This window comes from Lygodium microphyllum, chromosome 14 (assembly GCF_053477565.2).
Source record: "Lygodium microphyllum isolate KBCC chromosome 14, Lygodium_microphyllum_v1.1.10, whole genome shotgun sequence".
NCBI lineage: Eukaryota > Viridiplantae > Streptophyta > Polypodiopsida > Schizaeales > Lygodiaceae > Lygodium > Lygodium microphyllum.
The window spans coordinates 129,055,486-129,083,404 of NC_141148.1; the positions used below are offsets into that span (position 1 = coordinate 129,055,486).

The following is a 27,919-nucleotide window of genomic DNA, read 5'->3' on the forward strand; positions in this document are numbered from 1 at the left end:
AGCTGCCATGGGAATGCCGGGTGTCAGGATCTCCTGCCCAATCAGAATCAGTGTACCCCTACAAACATAAACCAGAACCATATATTAAGCCATAAGAATAGATACACCGCAAATAATGCAACACACGAAGATATGCAATCCAACGTGACATCCTAGGTGCTGTGAAATACTGATTGAGTATGCTAATTGAGTAAGCTAAATTTGGCCTAGTGTGAATTAACCAAAGAAGTTTTCCTACAATAGAACGATAGGTATGTTCATCGAAGGACTGCCCTAGGGTATCCTTCGACAAGTGGACAGTAGGATCTAGAGACGTGGCCACTGGCCTGGTTGATCGTGAGTATACTATTCCACGAGCTGAAGTGCATACTTCTTCTATGACACAAAAATACAGCTCCTAGAACGAACTACCTCCATCCCCAAGAAATAAGACAACAAACCAAGGTGTGTCATCTCAAATGCAGCTTTAAGCTTAGCCTTGATTTTCGCTATGTGATGAGTAAGTCATCAACGTATAGGAGGATATAGCTAACCCCCTCTGTAGTAGATCGAATATATAAGTTTGGGTTATAAGGGGTAGAATGGTATCCGTGAGTCTACAAGAACTTATCCATCCTATGGAACCAAGACCGTGGCGCATGCTTAAGCCCATAAAGAGCTTTATGCAAGCAGAATACCTTATCTCTAGGATTCCTTGAAGGAAAGCTCGGTGGCTTCTTCACATAGACTTTCTCCTCCAAGAAACCGTTCAGGAAGGCACTCTTGACATCCATTTGATGTATCGGCCAACCATGGTGAGTGGCTAGCGCGAGTAGCAACCAAAAGAAAGTCAATTGTGCAGTAGGGGCGAATGTCTCTTCATAATCAATGCTATGCTTCTGTCGAAACCCTTCCACGACAAGGCGAGTCTTGTACTTGTTTAAAGTCCCATCAGCTTTTAGCTTGGTCCTAAAAATCCACTTTGTCCCGATGACTTTCTTGTGGCTTGGACGATCCACCAATGTTCAAGTCTCATTTCGGTCAATACTCTCTAGCTCCTTCTCCATGGCCTCTCGCCATTGAGGGTGTTGAAGAGCCTCTTGCCATGTATCCAGCTGACAATGCGCTAGATAATCAGCTGTAAACAACGACGCAAATGATGCCTGAGGAGCAAGCTGAGCAAATCTTCTAGGTCCCTTCGAAGTGGAATCCAGTGGTAGGATCCCCGAATCTTGCATGGTCTGCTAGTACCAACGAGGTAACGGGTCTCGAGGAGGGGGACCTGGGAGTGGAAGAATTCGCGGAAATGTCAGGAGTAGGAAGTAGACCAGGCTTAGTAGGCACGATCTTTGATTATGTGGAAGAAGGAATTGGATCGGAGTCCTGTGTAGAGGACTACACGATATTCCCCTCGTCAAGGACAACATCTTGCCTAACGATCACCTTGTTTGTCCAAGGATCAAACAAATGATAGGTTGCCGCTTCAGAGGAATATCTCACAAAAATAAGAAGATCAGCTTAAGAAGTGAGCTTGCCTATCTTGTTATCAGGTGTGTGTGTGTGTATGCACGACACCCGAAGACTCTGAAGTGGGAAGTGACAGGTTGGGAGCCAAAAAATGCCTTATATGGGGTCTTTTGAGGAAGAGCCACAGTTGGGCATTGGTTGAGGATGTACACCGAAGTGTTAACAACCTCGACCCAAAGGTGCTCAGGGAGCTCTGGTGCGAATAGCATAGAGCATGCCATTTCCCTAGCTGTCCGGTTCCTATGCTCTAAGACTCCATTCTGAGAAGGGGAGTTGGTAGAGGTGAGCAGACGGGAGATGCCATGCTTTTGTAGAAACTCGGAAAACTGGTGGGAGATGAACTCACCATTGCTATCACTCCTCATGTAACCGACACGATGACCAGTCTGGTTATGAACAAGCAGCACCCAAGCAGAAAAATATATGAAAGCATCTAACTTATGTTTGAGAAAATACACCCACATGTATCTGGAATGATCATCCACTATAAAAAAGAAGTACAGCGCGCCGTTCTAGGCGGCGATGGATGTCGGCCCACAAAGATCAACATGAATTAATCTAAGAGGCCCCTCAACTCGATGTGAGGTTTGTTGAGGGAATACGATGTTGCTTCTCGAGCTGACATGCTTTACAGACATCTCGAGCTAGCTTCAGGCGTGGAAGGCCCTTAACTAGCTCACGGCGTGACAACTCATAAAGAGAGTCATAACCAAGATGCCTAAGCGAAAATGTCAAAGGCGCTCATTGTTTGTAGGCTCCCGAGATGTGGCTAAGGCCTGGAAGTTATGGAACACGGAGCCCTCAGCTATTGGCTTGGTCAGAAAATGTGTCATGTGGTATAGGCCATTAGGCTGTGCCTCACCGCGAGCAATCACTAAACCAGTCTGAGAGTCAAGGACCTCGACTGTGGTCGTTGTAAAGAAGATTGCTCGCCCCAACCGGCAAAGCTGCTGAACAGATAACAAGTTCACCCCAAGTTGAGGGACATGATATACATTGTCCAGCGAAGCTAGATCCGGATCCTTGTCAGTGGCAAAACTGACGCAACCTCGAGCGTGAATCTTGACCGAGGAGTTGTTTCCTACGCGGACCTGTCCGGTTGCAGGGGCTTGGGAACGAAAATGTTTGCTATAGGAGTCATATGATGTGTAGCTCCACTGTCCACAATCCAAACAGGAGCTGAAGTGCTTGGTTGTGAAGAGTGGGCCCCTGCAGTAACCTTGTCGAGAGGCAACTCATAGATGTGGACGAGACTCGCATCGGATGTCTCTATGGAGACGATGTGGGCCTCTGCAGACCAGTCAGACAAGCCCTCTGGAGTTGAGAACGTTGGCGACTGAGATGGCTAAGCGGTGGCAGTATGAGTCTGATCTTTAAATTGCCCCTTGCCATCACCCTACCTCCCTTGTTGGGGGTTGCGCGATCGAGGGGCAGGGGTCTGTGACTTAGATTTTGGTGTTGTGCCTCTTGCCTTTGATCGACACTCATCGTCAAAATGGCTAGCCTTTTGACAATGTTAACAATACCTATTCTTTTTAGGTACATTCTGCCACCCAGGTTTTGAGAGATTGGGATGTTCCTTGTGATTCCCTGGATTGATTTTGCTTTAGATTTTGATTTTCGAGTGGAGGTTTGGCTTTGTTTTCCCTTCCCTTATTACCCTTTTTGCGAATGAGCAACAAGAGCCTCCTCTGAAGAGGAATTCATATGAAATTGATCGAACAACCGTGCATAATGCAACAGTTGACACTCAAATTCATAGAATGTAGGCATGGTAGGCTTTGAAACTATACCTTCCACAAAATTGAAATATTTCTTGGGGAGTTTATTTAGGAACAATGTGACTTGATCGTCAGAGGACTTGGGAGTCCTTGTGCCCATGTGGAAATGCGTAAGGACCCATTAACTCGACTGTGTCAGCAAGTATGGAATTCTAGTTTGATGCCTTCGGATTGGAAGATTACTGTTATTAGCTTGTTGCCCAACAGATTGCAGAAAGTATTTCCGCACCTCATTCATCCACGTCAATACAGTTTTATTAAAGGTCGAAATATAATGCACAACATTTTGAATGTTCAAGTGGGAATTGACTATGCCAAAGCTTCTAGCCAGCAGGTTGTTATGATTCAGTTGGATATTGAGAAGGCATTTGATCATGTTAGCTGGTCATTTCTGCAGCAATTAATGTCTACAATGGGTTTTGGGCCCTGTATGATTTCTCTAGTTGATACATTGTCAGGGTGCAGCGGCTCGTATTGCTCTTAACGGAGGGATTACGGAGGAAATTGCCTTATCTCGATCTCTTCGGTAAGGCTGTCCCCTCAGCCCTTTACTTTTTGCTTTGGCAACTCACCCGATGCTCTCATTATTTGATAGGCTGGTAGCTCAAGGTGAGATAGTTGGCTTATCTCTTTCTTGCGGTGACCAGCTTTTGGGTCAATCTTTGGCAGATGATTCTTTTATGTTCCTAAAGGCTGATCGCACTAATGTTATTCGGGCAATGGTGGTGTGGAATCTATTTGCTTTGGCTTCAGGTCTTCACATTAATACTCAGAAATCTATCCTTCTTTCTTGTACGAAGAATGATCTACAAGCCTTGGGCTGGAATGGAGTTGTGATTCCAAGGGGCAATATAACGAGACACTTGGGATATCCTATTGGTGTGGAGGTTGCTCACCATGCCTTGCTGGATTGGATAGCCTCCCGAATTCATGACAAGTTCATGTACTGAAAATCTCAGTGCTGGCCTCTACATGTCAGACTAAAAGTGGCTCAATGCATTATGATCAGTATGATTTTGTTCTTTTTGCCATTGCTTCCTTGGACTAAGAAGTCACTTTTGGATTTGGTCTAGCCTATTAGATTCATGTTGTGGAAAAAGAAAGGCAATCGGTTGGGTCAGGTATGGATCTCGTGGCAGCATGTGACTACTCCGAAAAGGCTGGGGGGTGCAGCTTTGTTGGATGTTAATCTGCATATGGCTGCTTTGAGGCTATCCCTTTTGCAAAGTCTATGTATTCAGTGTCATCCTTGGTCAGATATTGCTAAATTCTTCATAGAAAAGATTGGCATCTCTCATGGTAGCACGGTTATTCATGCTTCCTGGTGGCATGTGCTTAATTCTACGAGGCCTATTAAGGTCTCCAAGTCTTTTCTCTGGATGGATTAATTCTACGATGCTTCGTTTTGCAGTTTGGCATCCTCCGGATATTCATAAGGAGGAAAATTTGCTGCAAGGAGAAATACTGGCTTCCTCAAGGTTGTTGGATTGGCCACAAAAAGATTTGTAGCGAGACACATTTAATTGGATGGCTAGGTTGGGGTTGAAGACAGTCCTTGATGGTGTTATTCCTGGGCAGCCCCGTCTTTATTCTTTCAGGTGTATTCGTCAGTACTTTAGGGTGCCTCATGCATATAGTGACATTTGGTCGTCCATACAGACCAGTCTTCAGAGGTTCTCTCCTTTGCCTGTGTTACAACCATTGTATGGTAGAGGCTAAGAGATGTTTGTGCTTCCTGATGATTTTGAGAAAAGGTCAGCTAATTAGATATATCATCATATGGTGGCGGCTAAGAGATGGGTCATGGGGAAAGTTAATAAGTTATGCGCCTCATCTCCCCAAAGCTGGCTGACCTGCTGGCGGCTAGCAAAACTGGCTGATTGGGCCCCAAAAATGGGACGACCTACACAAAAATGTCGTGAAAGGGCTATTGGTCACTTGAGAAGGAAATGTAGCCAAACAGACATCCTAAATAAACTGACAAAGCTCCTTTGTCTCTTGCAAACTCTGACAGGAGCTCACAACCAGGAGATGATAGACTGACATGCTAAATGAGGTAGGCTAACATGGTTGGGGACACCGTTTGTAATTCTTTATGGAAAGCCTCCTTTAGTACATAGATAAGTTGTCCTTTGTTTTACTAGGAATAAGCTCCTCCTTGCAAACTTAAGTCTTTGCTATTGTTAGGTGAGGTGGTGAATGTAACAAGCGGAAACAAGAGCAGTAATACTTTCTTTGCTTGTACCACATGTGCTTATGTGCTTTGCATGTTGTCCAACCACCTTAACCAAGTGTGAGCATGTTTTGCGGACTTTCCTATGACAGAATTGTGGCTGGCTGAACATCGTGTATGGAACTTTGTACTTAAATTGGATCATTGTATTCATATGAAGGAGGATCGCCATCTTTGTCCCTGGAGGCTGCCTGTGATTGAGGAAGTTTTAGTGCCTCTAATATATAGTGCATGGGCTGTGCATCGATTTACTCAGCAAAGATACCTTCAGCCGTAGAAAAGATAATGTTGCATAATTTGATGGAGCATCCATTAGCCTGAAAAGTCTCATCTAGACTCTTGAGCATTCAACCTCTTGATGCCATTGGTTTGTATTCTGTTAAGGTGTTCTTTTGTTAATGGATGGCCTTTTAGGGTATTTAATTGTTTTTCACCAAAGAGAAGGAAAGTCTATTAATAACACCCTGGAAAGATTTCCTGAAAGCAAATGCAAAGTACAGAATAAGCCCTGTAAGGGACTAGTAAGTACATTGAAAAAATGGCTGGGTAAACAACCAGTCTGGTGCGCTGTAATGCCAGACCATATGTAACTCAAAGTGGAGAAGGTGCTAGTGTCCCATGTTCACATAAAACCATCTTTCCTTCTTACATGCTGAGAGTCACCTTGGAGACTCTACCATGTGCCATGAAGCATATGGATAATGTGTCCAGAAATCTAGGTCCTAGAGAGAGTCTCTGTAGTAGAAATATCCTATAGATCAATGGCATGGCTGTACCTCAAGGTGCAGATGAACTAAGCAATAGTGCTAGCAATTGGCTTCCCTCTACGGTAATATCCCTTGGTCCATTCCACCTACAAGTAGTCTGCATCGTACAGCAGTCGTAGATCACAAATGCAGCAATTCAGTAGTTTGCTAGCTGTAGATGATGTGCCTGATCAGCAGACGCAGCAGAAATCAATGTAGACTGCGCGATGGAGGCTGGAAACAGGTGCTAGACGGATTTAGATAGCAATGGGCAGCTTTGGATGAGATGTCCTTCGCGAATGGAGTGTGGGCAATGAAGCTAGAGGGCTTGAAACTTGCAAAAATGGAGGGCAACCTACCTATTTATAGAAAGTTTCGAGACCTCATACCACACACCGTTTTAAAACTCTCTCGCATTGCACACCATTTTTGGGCTTTGATTAATTAAGCATTTTTGGGGCTGTTTAAGTGGCGATGTTTCCCACAACAACATCCATCACAAATCCATTTGGGCTTCCACCCATCCCTCCCTTATCTTCCATTGCATGCTCGTTTCCGCTTCCATTAAGTGCACCATATTATCCACCACACACCACACCGAGGGGGTTCTGCATATTTAGGCATAGCCTTTAGGACCTCTACATACTCGTTTCCAGGTGGTGTACTGACCTCCCACACACACACTTTTGACTTATCCCTTTGAGATTGCATCCTAGACATACTTGAGTGTAGATTGTTTGGTATTGCAATTTACCTCTATGACATTACCTAGTGGACTATCCGATCATTATGTTGTGCCCCAACCGACATTTAGACAAGGCTATTGTGTCCTAGTGGCTCAACATACACCTGTGGTATCATATGGACCTATGTCCATTTCAATATCTCTGCAACAATTGGCACTCATTGGACATCAATAGCCTATTTCTGCTTATCCATCTTTACCTCCTCCTCCTTTTTATGCACCACCACCACTGCCATCTTATCCTCCATCTTATCTCATCTATCTATCTTCACAGACACCTCATGGTTTTAGTTCCTCATCCGCCAAGCATGCTTTTAGTGACAAGATTTGTTTCAATGGGTCAAACTACACCACTTCGTTAAAATTGATAAGGCATCTCTTAGCTCAGAACCTATGGGATTTAGTGCAAGGGTTGGAATCCCAACTTGATCCTGCACTTGTTCCATACGAGGTTGTCCACTCATGGAAGGCTCGTAACGCCTCCGCTATTGTCGAGCTTATGCAAGGCTTATTGCCTAAGTTTTACTCTTAGCTTCAACATTTTGACTTAGCATCCAAGCATCGGGCACACTTGATTGACCGCTATGCGGCATGAGATAGGACCCGGGATAGGTCCCGTCGCATCAATTTGGATCATGAGCTCCAAAACTTCAAAATCACAAACAAGGATGACTTGAAAGTCAAGTTGGTTGAGTATTGGCGTCTCTTGGTTGAGTTCTTAATCATTGAGTTTCCTAAGTCCTCTGATGATTAGGTTACCCTGTGCCTTAATAGGCTACCACAATAATATTTGCATTTTGTATAGTAGGTGATTTTATAGCTTGAGATGCCCACATTTCATGAGTTTGAGTGTGAGCTGTTGTGTTACGCACGGTTGTTCGATCAATTTCATAACACGTCCTCGATCGTGGGGCCTCTAGTTGCATCTTCTCAGAGGGGGCAATAGGGCAAGGGCAAACAAAACTCAAATCAAAATCAAAATCAAAATAGGGTTTAGGGTTTAGGGTTTAGTTCTTCAATGGTGTACAAGATAGGCTGAAAGCTTTGACTTTCATTTTGTTGGGTGTAAAGGCCCCTTATGCTCTCCTGTGTATATATTACTTTATACATGTGAACTCACCCTAGCGGGTGTAAGTGTACCGTGCCCTAAGTGTAAATACATTCTTTTATTCTTGTGTGTACCACACTAGTACATACCTATCTATCAACTCTCACTCTCACACTCAAGCTCCCGGTGAACCTCGATTGACTCTTGCAGTGACCAGGTGACAAGACTAGCATGTGGGGCTGAGGTAGATCGATATGCGCCAGGCGGGAGCATGACAATCGATGGGTTGGCACGTGGGGCTGGGCAAACACGCGCCAGGTGGGAGCTCGACTAGTTCTTGTTGACGGGTTGACCAACACACGACCAGTGCGTGGCGGGCGACAGGAGATGGAGGCTAGGTGCGCGTGGCGGGCAACAGGATACGGAGGCTAGGTAGCTGACGCAGCACATGTCGGGCTGATGAGAGCCAGGTAGGTCAACAGCCCTCTTTATTAAATTTGGAATTTTAAGTTTTTCTTCCTTCTCTTCTGGGCGTTCACACACATAAGCACAAATCATAAATCTGTGCAAATTTGCCCTTGGAAATTTGGGGCTTTTCAGATTTGGTGCCTCTCATATACTTCAGTGCCTCTAGACCCATAAATTGCAAACATTGAGTGCACGGGTCTTGGAAATTTTGGGGATTTTCAGGTGTAAGTGAAATTTTTGCTCGATTGAGCCAATTCCTTTGGAATTTGTGCACTCTTGGATTCCGGAATTGGGGCTTTTGTAGAATTCGTAAAATTTCTGCAACATTTGCCCACATTTGATGCTCGGGAACATGAGTTGATGCAATTGGGACAGTTTTATTGTAAAAATTTTGGGGCTTTCCACATTGGTGATGTATTTTGAGTTGATTTGAGACTGCACATTGAAATTTGCAGCAGATTCATTGCTGAGTGGGAGAATTTTGAGCTTTGGATGCTTCAAATGTTGTAAAAGGGCAGCTTCTCTTGGTATATGTATTGCTGAATACTCACTATGCAGTGAAACAGTGGCAAATACAGCATTTGGGTCATTGCATTTGGGCATTACGATGATGTATTACTAACGTGGGAGCTGTCATTAATGCAAATGTATGAGATTTGATTCGTGTATATGCTGTAATCAATACTTGAGACTGAAATTACAGCTAAACATTTGCTTCTTGGACACCTTGGAAGTATAAGAGTGTGTACTTGTGTCATGTAGGAAATTTTGGCATATAATTTGGACATAACCACAGCCATAAAATGGGCTGACATATGTAAATGTAACCTAAAGATTAGGTTTAGCCATAGTTTGGCTAGGGTTAGCTATAGCTATAAATAGGAGGACAGCCACTAAAGGGGAACATATTCTATTTTGGAACAAGAAGTTTGGTTTGTTTGTTTCCTTGTAACCATCTTCATTTCCTAGTTAATGACAGTTCTAGCTATGGTTTCTTGTCAATTTCTTGTCATTTCTATTTGATTCTAGGCTTGAATAGGCTAATTTAGTCTTAGGCTAAGATCTCTTCATTACAATGGTATCAGAGCCTTGCTTTGATCCAAGGCAAGCTTTAATTCCATCATTTTCATGATTATGACCTCGCTGGGGAGGTCATTGCCCATGTACAATTTGGCTACAGCATGTACAATTTGATTACAGTACGGTTTGGTTTGGTTAGAACCATGGATTTCTGTGTCTAGTTGATTGGGGGTGACTTGCACAGTAAACCGTAGTTAGAATTGTATGAAGGTGGTTCTTGGCATGATCTTGGTCAAGATGGAGGTTCTTGGCATGATCCAATGGATAATGGTGGACTCCAACTAACTTTGTCAGGTCGTGGTTCATTTTGAGGCCTTTCTGGAGGTCTTTTGGCAAAAAGAAGGCTACAAGCATTTGGAAAAGGGTAAAATCTTCACTACTTTTTTGGAGAGACATGTTTCTTTCTCTCTCTTCAAGCTTCCATTGAAGCTCTTGTGCAAGAAATCTTCTTCCATCTCTGTGGTTGGGAATTCTCTATGGGCTCCGCCGGTTTGGACTCCTCGAGATTAACTTCCAACTTCAAGTCCTCCATCAGACCAGCACAGGGAGCACCTCCAATGCAGTGCCAGGCCACAACATAGGAAGACGAGCCCGGATTTAACCACTTGCTTTGTTTCAATCCGGCTAGTAATCTCTTGCGAGGAGGAAGACAAGTGCTCTGAGCTGCCAAGCAGCCTCGGCCGGCTCAGTCAAAGCGATAGAAGACTGTGGACAGCAGCACCGTAAGCAACTGCCTCATCAGGCTTGATGCTCTTGCAGAGCTCTTTCCCATTGAAGAAATCCTGAAGTAGTTGCTGCACTTTGGGAATCCTAGTAGAACCTCCTATCAAAACCACATCGTGAATGCTGCTCTTGTCCATCTTGGCATCCCTCAGGCACTTCTCCACAGGCTCCATGCATTTTCCGAACAGGTCCATGTTCAGCTCCTCAAACCTGGCTCTGGTAATGGTGGAATAGAAATCAATGCCTTCGTAAAGAGAGTCGATTTCAATGGTTGTCTCTGCAGTGGATAAAAGAGTCCTCTTGGCCCTCTCGCATGCCGTCTGAGCCTTCTCAAAGCCTGGGCATTGCCAATGATCCCCTTCTTGTATTTCCTCGCAAACTCCATCTCATCCATTCCTTCACCCGTATACCAGTGCAAGAAAGCCTTTCTAAGACTGCCTCAGGTGACATGGACCCGAAAAGGAAAATAGCGAGCCCTACCTGCAACGTCTTTTCTGCTCTCTCCAGCGTTCTAGGGGGTCTGAGGCCTCACGCAACGATGCTGTGAAAGGGACGCAACGATGCTGTAAAAGGGACTATGGATTTACATCAAACAGAAAAAAAAAACCTTCAGAATCAACTGGACAAGAAAGAAGTGCTATGCGATGAGAAGCTGAAAGCTGCTTTTGGACAGGACAAATTTACAATCAGTGAAGTGTTTACCCTGATGAATCCTCACCTCACAAAGAAGATCTGAACCCTTAACTTTGCATCTGGCTCTGGTGTACAGTTTACTGTCTATGAGCCTTCACCTGCACTATATAACTAGGCAGCACTGGAAGGGGAATCCTTACTGTGCTATTTCCTGATGTATCTAGATAGGAAATTTAATTCGTGTTCAATGAATGTGGAAGCCATCTTCAAACCTTTTGGTGGAATGTCACAAACATTGGACTTCACATTGTTTGGGATCCATTCTACAAAGTAAGAGGAGTTTTTGTTTTGGACATTAATCATCTGCTCATCAACTTCCTTGGTACTCATACGACTTCGGAACATAGCAGAAGCAGCCAGGTAACGGCCATGACGAGGATCAGCTGCACACATCATGTTCTTGGCATCCCACATCTGTTGAGTAAGTTCTGGGACAGTAAGGGCTTTATACTGCTGTGAACCTCTTGAAGTGAGAGGTGCAAATCCCACAAGGAGTGGTAGATTTTGCAAATTCAGGCTGTTGTTTAACAGACGGAGAGATCTGGACAGCTTGCTCTGCAGTATTTTGGATGTTTAGGATTCCTCCATCAGACATTGCTTGTGCGGTCAGCCTGCTTTGTGCAGCTCCAGCATCAAATGAGGGCAAAGGACAACCACTACTCGCCATCAGCATGATTGTTTGTGCCTTCTCTGCAAGAATGTCATTGTAAACATTAACATTGCCATTATAGAATATGGTGAGCTGTGCATTGCTATGCTTTCTTTGAGGGTCAGATGTAAGCATCCTTGTTTGAGCCCTCGCTTGCACACCAAGCACAGGACATGCCATATTTGAGCTATACAAGGGCATTGAGCTGGCAAGCTTTGGTATCCGTAATGTTCTTGTTGCAAACAGTTGAGCTCGTAGAGTCGCAAGAGATGGAAGTTGCTCATTAGTGATTGACAAAGGCAAAGAGGGATTTGTGCTGGTCTGATAAAAGTCCTTTGTGAGAATGCATACCTAAAGCCGGAGAACTAGAACTCAAGATGTTTGAGTTTTTTTTCTTCTGCTGTATATACAGGACAGGAAGTTACTTATGGCAAGAAATAAGAAAAGGGGTCCTATTTTGGATACCATCAATGAAGAGTTAGTACTTTGATGAATGCAGGGGTGTGAACAGGGCATACATGTTCATTGGCTTTCCTATGGGCAAAAAAGTGTCTCTTTCAGTGAATCTTGACTTGAATGAATGGTGGGGAGCATCAATCTTATGCATATGAGCATGATATGGGTGCAAATAATGCCTATGGCACACACTATGCAGGGTACCAAGGACAGCCAGCTTATGTCATGGATTATCATGAGGAAGAAGAAGTACTAACCCGTCTTTTCTCCTTCAACAATGTTCATGGTACCTACTTATCAAGCCGTATGTTGGATGATCTCACTTCTACAGGTCTATGCTACAAATGCGGAGAGAAGAATGTTATTGGTCATTCAAATGTATGCAGGGCACATCATGTTAGAATTTCAGTTGTCTTAGAATGGCTTACTCCCTTTGGCACCCGTAGAAAGCTTATACCTCAGCAAGAGCTGATGGAAATGAGAAGACAACTCATATGCTATAAATGTCTTGGTCAATGGTCTCCTAATCATGAAAGTTATTGTAGGAATAGTCATTTTGCTACAGCCCTTGTATTAGAGGATTCTAATGCATATGTATCTCAAGTGGAAGTGCAAATTTGTCAAGGACAGCAAGAAGAAGATAAAGATGCTGATAATGAGATTGAAGATGTAATAGGGCAGTTTGAGAAAATGTCACTTAATGCAATACATGCAGGAAATTTTCAAGAGCAAGATGAAAATGAAAATGAAGATGAAGATGAAGATGAAGAAAGGATTGATAATAATGCAGACAATGTAGTCAAAGAGCAAGTAGTCAAAGAGCAAGGTAACGTGGACTACCTAGAAAAAGAAGACAACTATGATGATGATGACATACAAGAGGCCAGCATTGGGTATGATGAAAGCTTTCATGAGTCCATTCATTCCCAACATCATGACAGTTTTAGCAATGCATTTCAGCCTATATCTCATGAGGATATCTATGCTCATGATGATGATATTTATTTTCCCTATGATCCGGGAGCCTATGAGGATGCTTATGTGGATCATGGGCAGGAGTGGTCATATCCATTTGACCCGGGTAATGATACCTATTCTCATGATGATTATTTCATTTATGACAGTTTCTATGATGGATTTCCTTTCAATCTGGGAGAGGGCAGCAGTGACTTGATGGATGATGACCATTATTTGGGTATCCCATATGATCCGGGATAATATTTTTGCCTCTTTCCTATGTCATGGAGCAGGGGACAGCCTGCTGTCATAATTTTCTGTCAGAGAAATAATGCGTATAACTTCATCAAACAGGGCAAATTTTGTCATGGGCTGATAGCTTATGTTATGAACTTTATTTCTAGAGTTCATACGCCCCAATCGGATGATTCTACTGAAAGTTATGCTCATTTTTTTTTCTTCAGCTCCCTGTTTTAGGCCTGTTCACTATTTCATGTCAGTTTCTTCTACAAGTTGAAGACTATCCTTTGAAGATCTTTTCTTGGAGTTCCATTTGGGTTTCAGCTGCTACCATCCTTGTAATCATTGTACTTCAAGCTTTGAGGACAAAGCTTCTTTAGGAGGGGATGGTTTGTCATGTAGGAAATTTTGGCATGTAATTTGGACATAACCATAGCCATAAATTTGGAACAAGAAGTTTGGTTTGTTTGTTTCCTTGTAACCATCTTCATTTCCTAGTTAATGACAGTTCTAGCTATGGTTTCTTGTCAATTTGTTGTCTTTTCTATTTGATTCTAGGCTTGAATAGGCTAATTTAGTCTTAGGCTAAGATCTCTTCATTACAACTTGCTGTTACATTTAGCAACCTTGCTATTGGTTGAAAGCATTCAGCCCTTTATTGCAGTTGTTTATTGTTGAAGATGGTTAGTAGTACATCTGACACAAAGAATCTCTTTGAGATTCGTAAATTCGATGGCAATGGTTTTGATCTTTGGAAAGATCGTATGCAGGGTATACTCTTTCTAAAGGATTGTGATGATACTTTAGCAGAACATAAGCTTGTTGCTTTGTTATATGAGAATTAGGTTAAAATGAATAAGAAAAAGCCATTACTTACATTAAAATGGTAGTCACAGATGATATCTTGGTTGATATAAAGGGGCTTGATATTGCCTATGCAGTTTGGGAGAAACTCAAGGCTACTTATGAGAATACAACTCCTATCAATTAGATACATCTCATGCGAAAGTTGGTCGACTTGAAGCTTGATGAGTCTAAGCCTGCCTGAGAGCATTTGAATGCTTTCACTGGTATTTTGAGTTAGTCACAGGATGCAGGCTTGCTAACTTTTGATCCTAAATTGACGGCTATCTTTTTGTTCATGACCTTGCCTGATTCATGGGAAGCATTGGTTGTCATTGAGCAATAACCCCAACTTGACATTTGATGGTGTGTGTGGTTCTATTTTCAATGAAGAGATAAGACGCAAGGCAAGTGGGAAAAACAGTGAATCAGCCTACAATGTAAGAGGAAGAACTGAAAAAAGATCTAATGTTACAAATAAGAACAAAAATTGTAGCAAAAGCAAGGGCAAATAGCAAGATGTAACTTATTATCAATGTGGTCGCAAAGGGCATGAAAAGCGGGACTGTAGGTACTTTAAAAGGGAACAAGAATGCAAGAAGCAGACTAATGCAAAAAGGCAAAAATAATGAAAAGGATAGCAGCTCTACCCCTAAAGAGATAGAAAAAGAAAATGTGGTATCTAGTGTTATTATTGAGGAAATTGAAGAGGATAAAGATGTTGATTTGTTGGTTGCATTTTCAGATCCACATGCTATGACAGTGGAGGACATGTATATCACTAAAATGGATGTGATAGATGCTTTGTTATCGACTCATGATGGTTTGTCACAATCGTGGCTTGTTGACAGCGGTACTTCATTTCATGTAACTCTATCTTTGGAGTGTTTTTTTTCTTATGCAGAAGGTAACCTTGGAAAAGTCTATCTTGGCAACAATCATGCATGTGATATTTAAGGAATGGGTACCATACACTTGGCCCTTGAAAATGGTCAGGAATTGATTCTTTACGATGCTATGTTGGCCATCCTGACTATAGAAAGTCTACTGTAGGATACATGTTCACGTTTACAAATGATCGTCCTACATCTGATGATGGTGTTGGGTGTAGAGGCCCTTTACGCTCTCCCGTGTATATATTACTTTACATACATAAACTCCCCCTAGCGGGTATAAGTGTACCGTACCCTAAATTTAAATACATTCTTTTATTCTTTGTGTGTACCACATTGGTACACACCTATCCGTCGACTCACTCTCACTCTATCTCACTATTCAACACTGTTTAGTTGTTCTAGATCATTGAGCACCTCGATTAATACGCCTGCTTTGTGCTCTCCCTCTATCTGCTTCCGCTTCAACTCTACAAATTGGTATTAGAGAAAATAGCTCACGTAAGCACGCAATCGTGATCGGTAGCTATTGCTAACACTGTAGTCGTCACCATTGGGACTGACAGGTGTAACAGTCTGTCGGGTTGTGAGAAGTAGGCTAGTAGGTAACAGACGTTAGTAGGTGAATAGTGCAGTTGACGGGCGCCAGGTGACAGGGTTAGGTACAGTCACGACGGGCGACTGCTGCGCGACGGGCGATTGGATGTGTGCAGTCGCGATGGATTGCTGCGCAACGGGACTGGAGGTGTGCGTGCCGGGCGACTTGAGGAGGTGTGCGTTAGACGCACACGCATCATGTCTTTCTTAGAGAGCTAGAGAAAGTCAAGACATCTGCCAAAATCTGTTGTGCACCAAGGATCCTGTCCCCTGATCTGGAAGATAAACTTCTCCCAAGCTGCATGCTTTTCTCCTCTAATATCTCTATGCACCTGCTCCTCATCTTTCAAGGCCTCCACCATATTGAAGTCCCTGTCTACTATCTCAACCTGAGGTAGAGTCTCAGAATTGCCTCCTATGTCACTGAGCATTTGGAACACAAATGGCCAGCAGTCCAATGAGCGTGTCATCCACTGCCACAGAAACCCAAATTTGATCCTTGCAACCACAATGCCCCAATCCTGGACTGCCTGAGTGAAAGAGGGAAGGGCTGTGAGCAGGGTAAAGGGAGCAAGAGTTTAAGAAAAAACATGAGATGAAGTGCTGGTGGGAGGCTGAAAGGATATCAAGATGTCAAGATGAGGGGCTAGTGAAGAATCAGGATGTCAAGATGAGGGGCAGCAGTGCAAAGGCTGGGGGAGGTTTTGCAGTATGGTGAGGCAGTGTGCTGGCTGGGCTGAAGTGGCATGTGGGCTTGCAGGAGAGGAGAAGGGCAGGTGGCATCAAAAGCAAGCTTGGCAAGAGCATGGGAGGGTGGCGACCCTAAGCAGGATGCTCACAGGATGGCAGGGTTTCTTATACTCTGACGATCATAAATGGCCTTGTCATCTGGAGACTTCAGTACATATTGGCATAGTAGCTTCAGATCTCATGCTTGCAATATCCTTCAGCCTTCCATTTAACACTTCAGCTCAAAGCACATATTGAACATAGCAACTTAACCCATTAGTTATTTCAAGCACATGTCTATGTTCTCATCAGCTCTAATCTGTTAGTCAAGCTATTAAGTGAATAATGGTGCACCTTGTATTAGTCTTTGTAAACTTTTGTGATATCTGTGATTCAGCTTGGAATATGGGAAAATGTTTTGTAGGAACCAGCATCAGTGGTCTTTTCAATGGCTAACTTTGCCATGCATCTCAAGGGGTGGCTTTCATTTTTGAACTTGGTTTACCAAAAACTACCACAAAAGTATGAGGGAAGCAGAAGCTCTTATTATGAATATACAAAGTTGTGGATCATTTATGGACTGCTTTCAATGAACTCTTGGTTCTGGAGTACAATTTTTCATTCTAGGTAAATATTGCTATTCAGTATGTGTTTGTTCAAGGGATGTTTAAGATTTGTAGCAAGTCAAATTGTAAAATTCAGGCATGGAGATAAGTAACAAAGTATCCCATCTCTAGAGACACCGAAATTGAGTCAGATAAAAGGGTGCTGCTAATAGTCAACTTTACAAGTGAGCCTTGATGATGAAAATGATCAAATGAAAATCCTAAAAAAGACGCTGGTTTTTTCTGAGACTCAAAGATTTTTTTTTGGCATGTCATTGGTGTATAAGATTGCATGATGCTGTTAGTTTGATTTTCATGTAGTAAGATGTTGTGATGCTTGAATTGTTAGACTTCCAACAAGAGAAATTTTCATGTAATAGGACGTGATGCTTGAATGGTCAGACTTCCAACAAGAGAAATCTAAGTGTGGGTCACCACAATAAGGAAAATGTTTGTACTTCTGTTTGATGAATCCCATGGTCACAAAGGATCTGAACAGCTTATTGAGGCTTCTCTGATTTCAAATCTAACATGTTGAATATGTTTGTACTTCTTGTGTAAGGAATCCCATGGTCACAAATGATCTAAATGGGTTAATTGAGGCTCCTTTGATTTCAAATCTTACATGTTTCAAATGTGTATCTGTTTTTAGAGATGTGAAGGCGACAGAAAGAATGGATTATTTGTCAGCAGTGACAGTAATTGGATATGCACTTATTGTGGCAATAATCCGGACATGCAACCTGAAAATCGAGGCGACAAGAGTTATCGTGGCCTCTCCAGTCATTGCATTCGTTTCAACTCATATACTGTATCTAAATTTCTACAATTTTGATTATGGTATGCGAGTTTTGTTTATCTAGATATTTAGAACCCTGCATGTTATAAGAAGATTTAGTAATTCTACAACTATTTATTGGAAGTCTGTATCCACATATATTGCACAATCAAGAGCCTACAAATGAGTTATTGTGGCCTCTCCAGTCATTGCATTTGTTTCAACTCATATATTTTATCTAAACTTTTACAATGTTGATTATGGTATGGGAGTTTTGTTTATCTAGATATTTGCAACCCTGCATGTTATAAGAAGATTTAGTAATTCTACAACTACTTATTGGAAGTCTGTATCCACATATATTGCACAATCAAGAGCCTACAAATGAGTTATTGTGGCCTCTCCAGTCATTGCATTCGTTTCAAATCATATATTGTATCTAAATTTCTACAAATTTTATCATGGTCTCTGAGTTTTGTTTATCTAGATATTTAGAACCCTTCATGTTATAAGAAGATTGAGTAATTCTAGAACTATTTATTGAAAGTCTGTATCCACATATATTGCACAATAATACAAAAGCCAGAAACAAAGAATTCTTGTTCTAAACTTCATGCATTTTGCTTTTGACATAGCATTTTTCCCCAAAGCGTAAAGTGTGCAACTAATCTACAATTATATATGTTGATGGCATTTAAAGTTTGGTAGGCGTTGAGAGTCTTAGAGTAGGGTAATTATGAAGAGTTTGTCTTAGGAAATGGAGGCATTCTTTTTGCAATTATGCTGTATGTCACAAGCTGGTTGCCTATTTTGGTCCCCCAATTTAGTATTTTGGTTCATGCCTATTTTATCCTTCGATTAGCATTTCAGTGTTTGCGTATTTCGGTTACCTGTTACATCATAGGTTACAAGCTGCACGCTAATGTTGACTTTGGAGTAGTATTATGACAAGTTTGTTATGTGCAACAGAGGCATTCTTGTACTGTTACATTATGAGTTACAAGCTGCATGTCTATTCTAGCCTCTAGAAATTTCAGCCTTGTCTCATATAACATTTTTTTGTTCTGATGTCATAGGGTTCCATGTAGCAGCATGTATAGGTTAGTAGTACTCCATGCACCTGGCACTCTATGCTCGTTGTGGATTTTGTTTTCTGCCTTTATCTGCAGGTATAAAAAGTTCTCATTTGACATCGAAGTCAGCCTCTTCTGCCTCTAATCTAGACTATTTGTGCAAGTTTTTAAAAATATTCTCCTTTTCAAATAGTAGATCTACAGAGGATGGAAGTCTTCATGCAAGTGTTCAATGACCAAATTTAATGATGCAAAAATGAAAGAGTGCAAAGCCTAATGTAAAAAAGTTCAAAAAGAAGGTTTAGGAGTATCACTTGGTTTCCTTCTTTTCTAAATGGTCCCAATGCCAACTATCAGGTCAAAAGCATCCTTTGGCTTTGTGCTCCAGCCTATATGAAGAAGATTACCACTTGTTTATCCTTTGGGGTTGTTGAAGTTGCTTTGTGCTATTTCCAAATCCTCTTTGAGCACGAGTTTAATCCTTGAAAAATCTCAATTTTGGAAGAGGTATTAGTGATGTCTCACAATTGGATACCTAAGAAACTTTATTGAGTACTAAAGCTCATACCACCCTCATAACCCATCATATGACACACTTATTTTTGCAGCATATGTTCAAGGATCATGGCATGCCAGAGGTGATCATCAGTGGATCGAAACCCTTGGATGACCAGTTTGTTTTGGAAAGGGTTGTTTGAAAATATCAGGGAACCTCGCTGAAATTTTCTTTGCCCTTCCATTTGTAGACTGATGGTCAATCTCAAGAGGTGAATTCCACAATGCTAGATCTCTTGAGATGCTATATATTTGAGCATAAGACATAGTGGGAGCAACACTTGCCTTTGGTAGAGGTTCCATATTAGAATCTAGTGCTTAGTTCCAGTGACAAGGCTCATTTGAGGTTGTAGAGAGTGGCAAGAAAGTGCTTCCTATCTTACACGCAAGGGATAAGATCTTTGAGGCTGATCGCTATGTGGAAAATATGGATGTAGCCTATGTAAAGGTTAAGTATGTACTTTAGAGGTCTCAAGAGAAGCAAAAGAGAGTAGCTGATTACCATAGATGTGCTTTACAGTTTTACAATGGGCGATTATTATGTATTGTTGGGTTTTGAAAAGGGAAGGTTGAAAAAGATCAAAGGTAGAGAGAGATTGTATCTGAAGCTAGTATGAGATATAATGGGCCCTTTCCAGTGTTGGAGAAGATCAATGATGTTACTTATTGGCTGAAATTGCCTCCACATTGGCGGATACATAATGCTTTTCATGTGAGCTTGCTAAGACCTTTTCATGGTGAGGTGCTGGAGGATATATTTGCTAGAATTCAGCCAATGGTTGAGAAGGTGGATGAAATATTAATACCTAAGCAGATTTTGGCACATAAAGGGAGAAAGATTAGAGGTAAAGCTTCCAAAAGGTACTTGGTGAAATTTTGGAATATTTATCAAAAAATGCTAAATGGATGGAAGAGAGTGACTTGGTAGACCACTCTTAGTTGTTGCAGCTTTACCTCAATGCTTTTCAATTGGAGCCAACCTTGGATTGGGCTCATTTAGATTCAATAGAGGAGGGGTCTAGAGCATTGCTTGATGCTCAAGGGGAGGTAGCATTTCTACTTTTCTAGTGATGGACAATTCTAGTGTATAGTAGATCTTGAATGTATTCAACCTAGCCAATTAAATTGTGGATGGGCACGACCAATTTTTACTACTGCTAATGGTGCTGAAAATCACATCCTACCATTTATCTTAGCTATAGTATTCAAAAGTCACATGTCTCCCCGTGATTTGTCAACCATTGCACTTGCTTATTGTCACTTTAGATCGCAAGTTGTCCTTTGCTGCCACGTCTGTGGCTCCAACATCACCCCTACAGTTGCCACGTCCACACCTCAGCTCATCAACTTTGTGCTTAGCAATATACTTGTTGCTTCTTGTCGTGTCACGGATCTTTTGGTTGTATTCTATGCCTAAGTAACAACAATGCACTAAACATGCTACTATCGTCATCAGAATATCCAAGAATCTACCATGAACCTAGGGCTTCAACCTCCATTGGCCAAGTTATGTGCTTCCATCTTCGAGCAAGAGTTGAGTTGATGGGCAGAGAGAGTGGTCCTCAATATAGGGACAAACCAAAATTTCGGCTTTGGACCATGTCTTCACACTCAGAGCCATTATAGCATTCTAGCATTATATGAGCAGGTGATTGGTAGAGTATGAACACTCTAGGGTCTTTCCGTGCCTGTTTACTTTACAACTACTCATGCGGTTACCATGTCTATGCCTAGTTAGTCCATTCCCACTTTTGGATGGTCGTAAAGTTGGGCACTCTAGGATTAATTTTGGAGTGTACTCCACTCCCCCACCCTACCCATATTTCCCATCCTATAGTTGGATCAGGTTGCATAATGATGATAGCACCTTCGACGGTGATAGTGGATAGAGACGGAGAGTGCGCCAAGAATGCCTTCATAGATAAGACTTGTTTTAATGGGTCAAATCTCACCACTTGGTCAAACTTCATGCAACAAGTGCTTGAATCTCAGTCTTTGGAACCTAGTTGTTGGTATAGAGCCTATGCTAAACCCTCAATTGGCTCACCTTGATCACATCTGTCAATGAAGAGCCTGCAATGCCACAGCCAATGTTGAGTTATTGCATGCTCTTAGTTACAACATCTTTTTCTCACATTTGAGCATTCGATGTATTAATCTCATTGACCACTATACGACGGAGATTGCACTCCATGTATCAATCTCGACTTTGAACTTCAGGAGTTTTCCATTAACAAGGGGGATGATTTGCCCTTTTTGGACTATACATTGATGAGATCTTGTCTCTATCTTGAGGGGAGGTGATGGAAGAGCCCCATGGGTAGGTACTTGGACACCCTTCAGTCAACCTTAGTAATGTTGAGAAACCCTTCACCCTTCACCGGCAGTTTGCGTTTTTGTGTTTTTGCGTTTTACGTTTAGGGTTTGCAGCCCCAAAAAGGGGCGCCATCCTAGACTGACTATGCCTATTTATAGGCCACTCTCTCATTCATTTCTCACGGCTGATTCATTCAGTCTGTCATCTCTTTTCTCCAGCCTCTCCACTACCCTCACACTCCTTCAGGAGGACATTGCAGTTCGTGGTTCGTGGCTATCTTCATCATCTTCCTTGTGCTATGGCACCCTTGTTCCCTTGTATCACATTCACTCCATGATTCAGATCTTTATCATTCCATTCATCAGAGTTTTTTTCTCTCTTCTCTTCTCTTCTCCATGTTTGCCGAGTTCACTCCGTGTTCCTCCCCACCAGCCCTACTGTCTTGTTGGTACGCCATCTTTTGACATGGTATCAGAGCTGGATCTGCTCAAACAGTGGTAAAGATCCTCCACTCCAGTGAAGGCAAAGATCGGTGGCAGGTTCGGCTTCCCTTTCTCTTCTTCTTGCGTTGCATCAAAATCTCGTTTTTGCAGATTTTAGGTGTTTCAGCTTGCTGCCCACACCCCGTTCGTGGAGAACATCTCACCCGAAGCTGTCCATTGCTGTCTCCATCAGTTGGTGCCTGATTTCCAATCCTATTCACACAGTTTGGAGCTGATTTCAGCCAGGCGACTACTGTTTCTTTACAAACCTGTGGCCGTACAGCCTGCCACGTTATCACAGTCGTGTTGCCTACGTTTTTAGTCTTTCTCTCTCCTACAGGCTGTCCTGTCTGCGTTTTTAGTCTTTCTCTCTCCTCACCTGCGTTTTTCTACTGGTTGCAACCTCTTACTCTGCTGGTTGCATTCTTCTCCCACTAGCAGCTCACTTTCAACCCTTTCACTGGTCTCCTACTCCTTGAGGCGGACATTGCAGTTCGTGGTTCATGGTGGTTGACCTCTTTCTTCTTCAACAAGGCACACTGGTATCCATGGCTTCTTTACCACTCGATGACTAGACTACTGGGTGCTCCTACTGTGGCATCACCGGATACACCACCAATGCTTGCCTTCGACCTTTGCTCCCTACTCCTCCGGAGTACATGCGTCTTCCACCTGGCACTCCTTGTGTCACCTCTCCTTTCCAGGCCGTAGAGATCGTTCTGCATCGGCTATCAGAGTACTATGCTCAAGGCAATAAGACGCATCCGATGCGCACTAAGTCCTGTCCAGCACATGGAGAATCGATTGGTGCTAGGACCTCCTGGAGATCATCGCAATGCCAGCGGTAGTCTTCTCCCACTTATTTTCAGGTACAGTGGCTTCCACGACCTACGGCTCTGCAGTTTGCTCCATCGAGAGACTGTGATTATTTGATATCGTCTCCTCGTCAGTTTGCTCCTTTGAGAGATAGTGGCTGTTCGACTCCTTCCTCTTCTTTGGCTACCCAGTCTACTCCATTGAGAGACAGCGATTGTTGCCCACCTCTTGCTCATTCTGAACCCCACCCTTCCCCACCCTCGACTACTCAGGTTCGAGAGGCTACCTCTGGGAGCTCTTCAGCATCCCAGATACCTTCTTCGGCACGACTGGCGGCACTTCCTTCATCATCAGACATTTCAGAGTCCGCGATCCATGAGTTTTTGGATTCCCTATCTAACTCAGAGGGGGATGTTATTTCTTTGCTCTCAGAGGGAGCATCTACTTCTTCTTCGACTTCAACAGGGGGCTCTCCATCTCCCACCTTAGAGGGGAAACCTACTCCACATGAAGTTCTTCATCCATCCTCTACTTTCTTAGGGTGGTTGTCTTCAACCAGTCATCTCTTCTGCTGATACCGAGGATCTTCAGGTACCACCTAGATCGGGACCTCGGAGGTTCAGCTGCGACTTGGTGATGAGACCTTCGTATTCCTTCCAGTATGGATGCACGGAGCTAGTGGCTTCTCTCCCGAGGTTGAGTTTTGGGTTCTCCAGTTCACTCTGTCTATTGTTCTTTACTATAGGTTACCTTTCTGGTGAAAATCTTGGATCTTAGGAATCCTCTACATCTTCTTCCTCCTCTTTTTCTTGCCTTGGTCACTTGGTCAGCATGGAGCCAACTCCCGAGATCGAGTACGGGTATATCCTTATGGTTCTCGGCACCACACAAAGTCCAACAATCCTCCTATGCATTGCATGTTTTCATCATCTTTGTACTAGGGCACCTGGGCAAGTGAACAATTTCCCCACGAGGAACACTGTCCAAGTGGCACCTGTTGCATGAGCATTCTTTAGCATGTAGCATTGCATCTCCACCTCACTCTTCTCTTGTTCCCCTTTTTGGGTCTGAGAGGGGGGTGTTGAGAAACCCTTCACCCTTCACTCGCAGTTTGCATTTTTGCATTTTTGCATTTTGCGTTTAGGGTTTGCAGCCCCAAAAAGGGGGGCAATCCTAGATTGACTATGCCTATTTATAGGCCACTCTCTCATTCATTCCTCACGGATGATTCATTTAGTCCGTCACCTCTTCTCTCTAGCCTCTCCACTACCCTCACACCCCTTCAGGAGGACATTGCAGTTCGTGGTTCGTGGCTGTCTTCATCATCTTCCTTATGCTACGGCACCCTTGTTCCCTTGTATCACATTCACTCCATGATTTAGATCTTTATCATTCCATTCATTAGAGTTTTTTTTCTCTCTTCTCTTCTCTTCTCCATGTTTGCCGAGTTCACTCCGTGTTCCTTCCCGCCAACCCTACTGTCTCGATGGTACGTCATCTTTTGACAAGTAAAACCAAGGTTATGGTGTTTAATACCACACCACAATAGGTTAGGAGATCAGCATTAAGCTTTACTTATGGGTAGTAGAGGGAGTATGCAAACTCTAAAACATATCTAGGTGTCTTATTTACAATGCCCACCTTTCTCTATGAGAGGCAACATGGACTAGACTAACACGAGGATATATAACATTTGGAGGGTTGGAGAGGATGTGCTTGTAGGCAAAATTACAGGAGCCTTGCACTAAGGTGTGGCTATTTAATACTTTGGTCACATCCACACTATTGTATGGAGGCCAGATATGGGACCTTGTTAGACATTTAGTCATCCCCTGGACGGGCACATGCAGTGTACTGTTGTACAGTTAGTACTCTCGAGCATATTTACGCATTTCCTAGATCAGGTCAGACAAGTTTATGCAGTCACCAAGTGTTTTCGATCAGTTCTGGGCAGTCAGGTAGGCCAGATAGGTTGTGTAGGATGCCATCTGTCATGCAGATTATTTATGCTGCATTTTTATTATAATGCTGCGATTGTGTTTTGCAGCAGTTGGCCAGTTTTTAATGGGCCAACCTGGTCATTTTTCTTTTTTTTAAAAATTACCTATTTATAGGTTGGCCTGCCATTGTTAGTGTCACTTGTCTTTTTATATGGAGAGAGATCTTCCGGCAGAGATACACTCAACAACCCGTTGTATATATCTGCTTTCTTCATTTCAGTGTTCATTTAGTGCAGATTTCTGTGTTCTACTGTCTCTCTCTCTCCCCGTCTTTTTTGTGTTCATTTTCCTTCAGTTTGGTCAAACGCTTCCTCATTCGCTACACTTTGACATGATATTAGAGCAATGTTGAAGGGTTGATTGATTGAGGGCAAACCTGAAGAGGAGATTTCAGCACGATAGAAGTTTTGTTTTTAGTGTTCGAGGGCAAGTGGGAGGGCTGTGCATCGACACAAGGTAGAGATGAGCTGTGAAGCGCGGGAAAGGAGCGAAGTTGCTGATTTTTTGTAGGTTTTTGCTGTTCTTGAAGAAGAACAAGCTGCATTTTCGGTCTTTTGTTGCAGATTTTTCTTTTTCATCGCCTCTGGTGGTTGAAAAAGGTTCGGGACAAGCAGAGGAAGCCCTAGCAGACTAATGATGCTTGTTATCTTGGAGTCCCATGATTTGGACTAATGATGCTTGTTATCTTGGAGTCCCATGATTTGGCGAAGCTCGTGACTAAGGCCATAGGCTGTCCTACAGCCTGTGATGTCTCCAAGCTTTCTGTTGATGAGAAAGTTGAGTTGGCAAAGGTATAGGTACATTGGGACAAACTGAATGCCTACATCTGATCGTTCCTATTTCTCTCTTGCACTCTGGCCGTGATAGCCTATATAGAGTATTTGATTGTTGCTTGGGAGATGTGGCTAGAATTGGATTAGTTGTACAATCGGATGACCGTGATGAAGCAAGTGTCTTTGGAGGTATAGATGTGGATGTTGAATAGCCCAAGTCCGCTTCTATGCAGGAGCATATCAATGAGCTTCGGCAAAATTATAGATCCAAGTTTAGAAGGCAAGGAAGATGATTACCTTAGAGGACATGGCGATAACTCTTCTTTCATAGTTAATGCCCCGATTTAGTGTATTTTATTGCACCTTGATTGCTTCAGGGCAGATAGATACCCTTAAGTGGGAGGAGTTGATTTTGATGGTATTGAACCAGGAGGAACAACTCAAAGGTCAACGCTCCCAAGATGGAGGCGTTGATGGGTCAGTCTTCTCAATAGAAGGGGAAGAAGAACAAGGAGTAGAAGATCAAGCAAGACAAAGCCAAGGAGTCTACTTGTCATGTTTGTGGCAAAACAGGTCATTGGAAGAAGAATTGCCCCCACAAGGACAAGAGAAACTTGCAAAGTGTCTCAAACCACATTGGAATCTTCTTCCATGGAATGGGAAGATCTGGTAGTGGAGGGACAGGTGATGTTGGGCAGTAGGAGGTTACCTATGCTAAGCCCATGGGATTTTAGTCAGAGGCTCTTCCAAGCTTTTTCTTTGAGCTTTGATTAAACTGTAGTCTTTATACAAAGGAAGTGAAAAGAAAGTTGCTTTCATTCTTCTTCCTCTCTTTACTAAAACCATGGAGTTGTACAGTGTACTACGTAGATACTAGCTTTGTGACTAGCATCGTGTTTCTCATTTATTGTCTTACACATTGAAGTTTGGCTGGCTAACAGTTGAATGCTTGTTGTAGTGTGTGAATAGCTAAGCCTGAATGTTTAATAATGCTACATATTTTCAAGTCTGTCTGTGCTAACTGTTGTATGTTGCAACCTTCTCCAGGTTTGAACATGAAAATATGCATTGTCATGGGGGTAGTACAACTTGTTTTATGGACATTTTGGGGAGGATTGGCCCAACACCCTGCAAGACATAAATTGTGGTTTGTGGTTATTGCTGGAGCATCAGCGATGCTACTAGAGGTCTTTGATTTCCCTCCCGTTTGGGGTGTGTTTGATGCACATTCTTTATGGCATGCTGTAACAGTTCCACTTACATATTATTGGTGGAGCTTCATTAAGGATGATGCAGTTTTCCGAACTAACCAGCTCACAAATGTGGTGAAAGGTTCCGAAGGGCGAAAAAAGCTTCGTTAATTCAGCCTATATATTAGCACCTGCCTTTTTTGTTTAAGAGGTTTGCTGTTTTATCACAAATGAAACCCACATTCTCAAGACAGGTGGTCCTTCGTGGAACTCTGCTTAACAGTGTCAGCTTCAAACACAGCATCACCAGTGCTTCTCTGTTAAAGGAGTTCAACAACTTAGGCCGCTCCATTTACACTCTGAATGCTGTACAATATTTCATTTCTTTCAAGGACTGCTGTAGGTGCTTATGCACTTAAACCCGGACAAGGTGACTGCCAGCTCGAGTGCAAAATAATCACAGAGAGGAGGGACTTTGAACATGAAGCTTTTGTGATGGATTTCATTTCCCCAGGCACTGAAATGATTTTGCTGGAGTCAACTTTCTGCAGCAGTCTGGCTCACCGAATTCGCGAAAGTTTTTGGCAGTCAAGGGTGTGCAGAAACTCTGCAAAAGGAGCACCTATAGTTGGCCATCTTTGTCTTGCCGTGTGCCTTGAATTGTTTAGAAGTAAGAGGCAGGCTCTCATTACTTTGAGCTGAAGTGTGTGGGGAAGAGGGTGGAAAATGTAAAGTTTGCACCTCTGCCTGAGGGACAGATGGTAGGGCGGGGGCTTTTCCCAAGGCGTTAGCATTACCGTAATTCAGGGCTATAGTTTATCTAATGACTGGAACACGGTGACATTTTCAAAATTACGGAACCTTGACTGGAATTTGTGAAACGATGAGTACATGGTATGATGGGAGATGCAACCCAGAGATTTCTGAGATAATAGTCCCCCAG

General features: G+C 42.8%; 1 protein-coding gene across 2 annotated transcripts in view; it reads left to right on the top strand.

Moving 5' to 3' along the window:
* LOC148026101 (uncharacterized) overlaps positions 1–27,908 on the top strand; it is a 55,926-nt gene extending 28,018 nt beyond the window's left edge. For both annotated transcript variants that reach the window (XM_087693353.1, XM_087693352.1), the window contains exons 3-5: positions 16,812–17,014; positions 17,645–17,832; positions 26,834–27,908. In XM_087693353.1, coding sequence (XP_087549479.1) covers positions 16,812–17,014; positions 17,645–17,832; positions 26,834–27,147 — 705 coding nt within the window. In that variant the 3' untranslated portion in view covers positions 27,148–27,908. The remainder of the gene's footprint in view (positions 1–16,811; positions 17,015–17,644; positions 17,833–26,833) is intronic.
* The last annotated feature ends 11 nt before the right edge of the window (positions 27,909–27,919 follow it).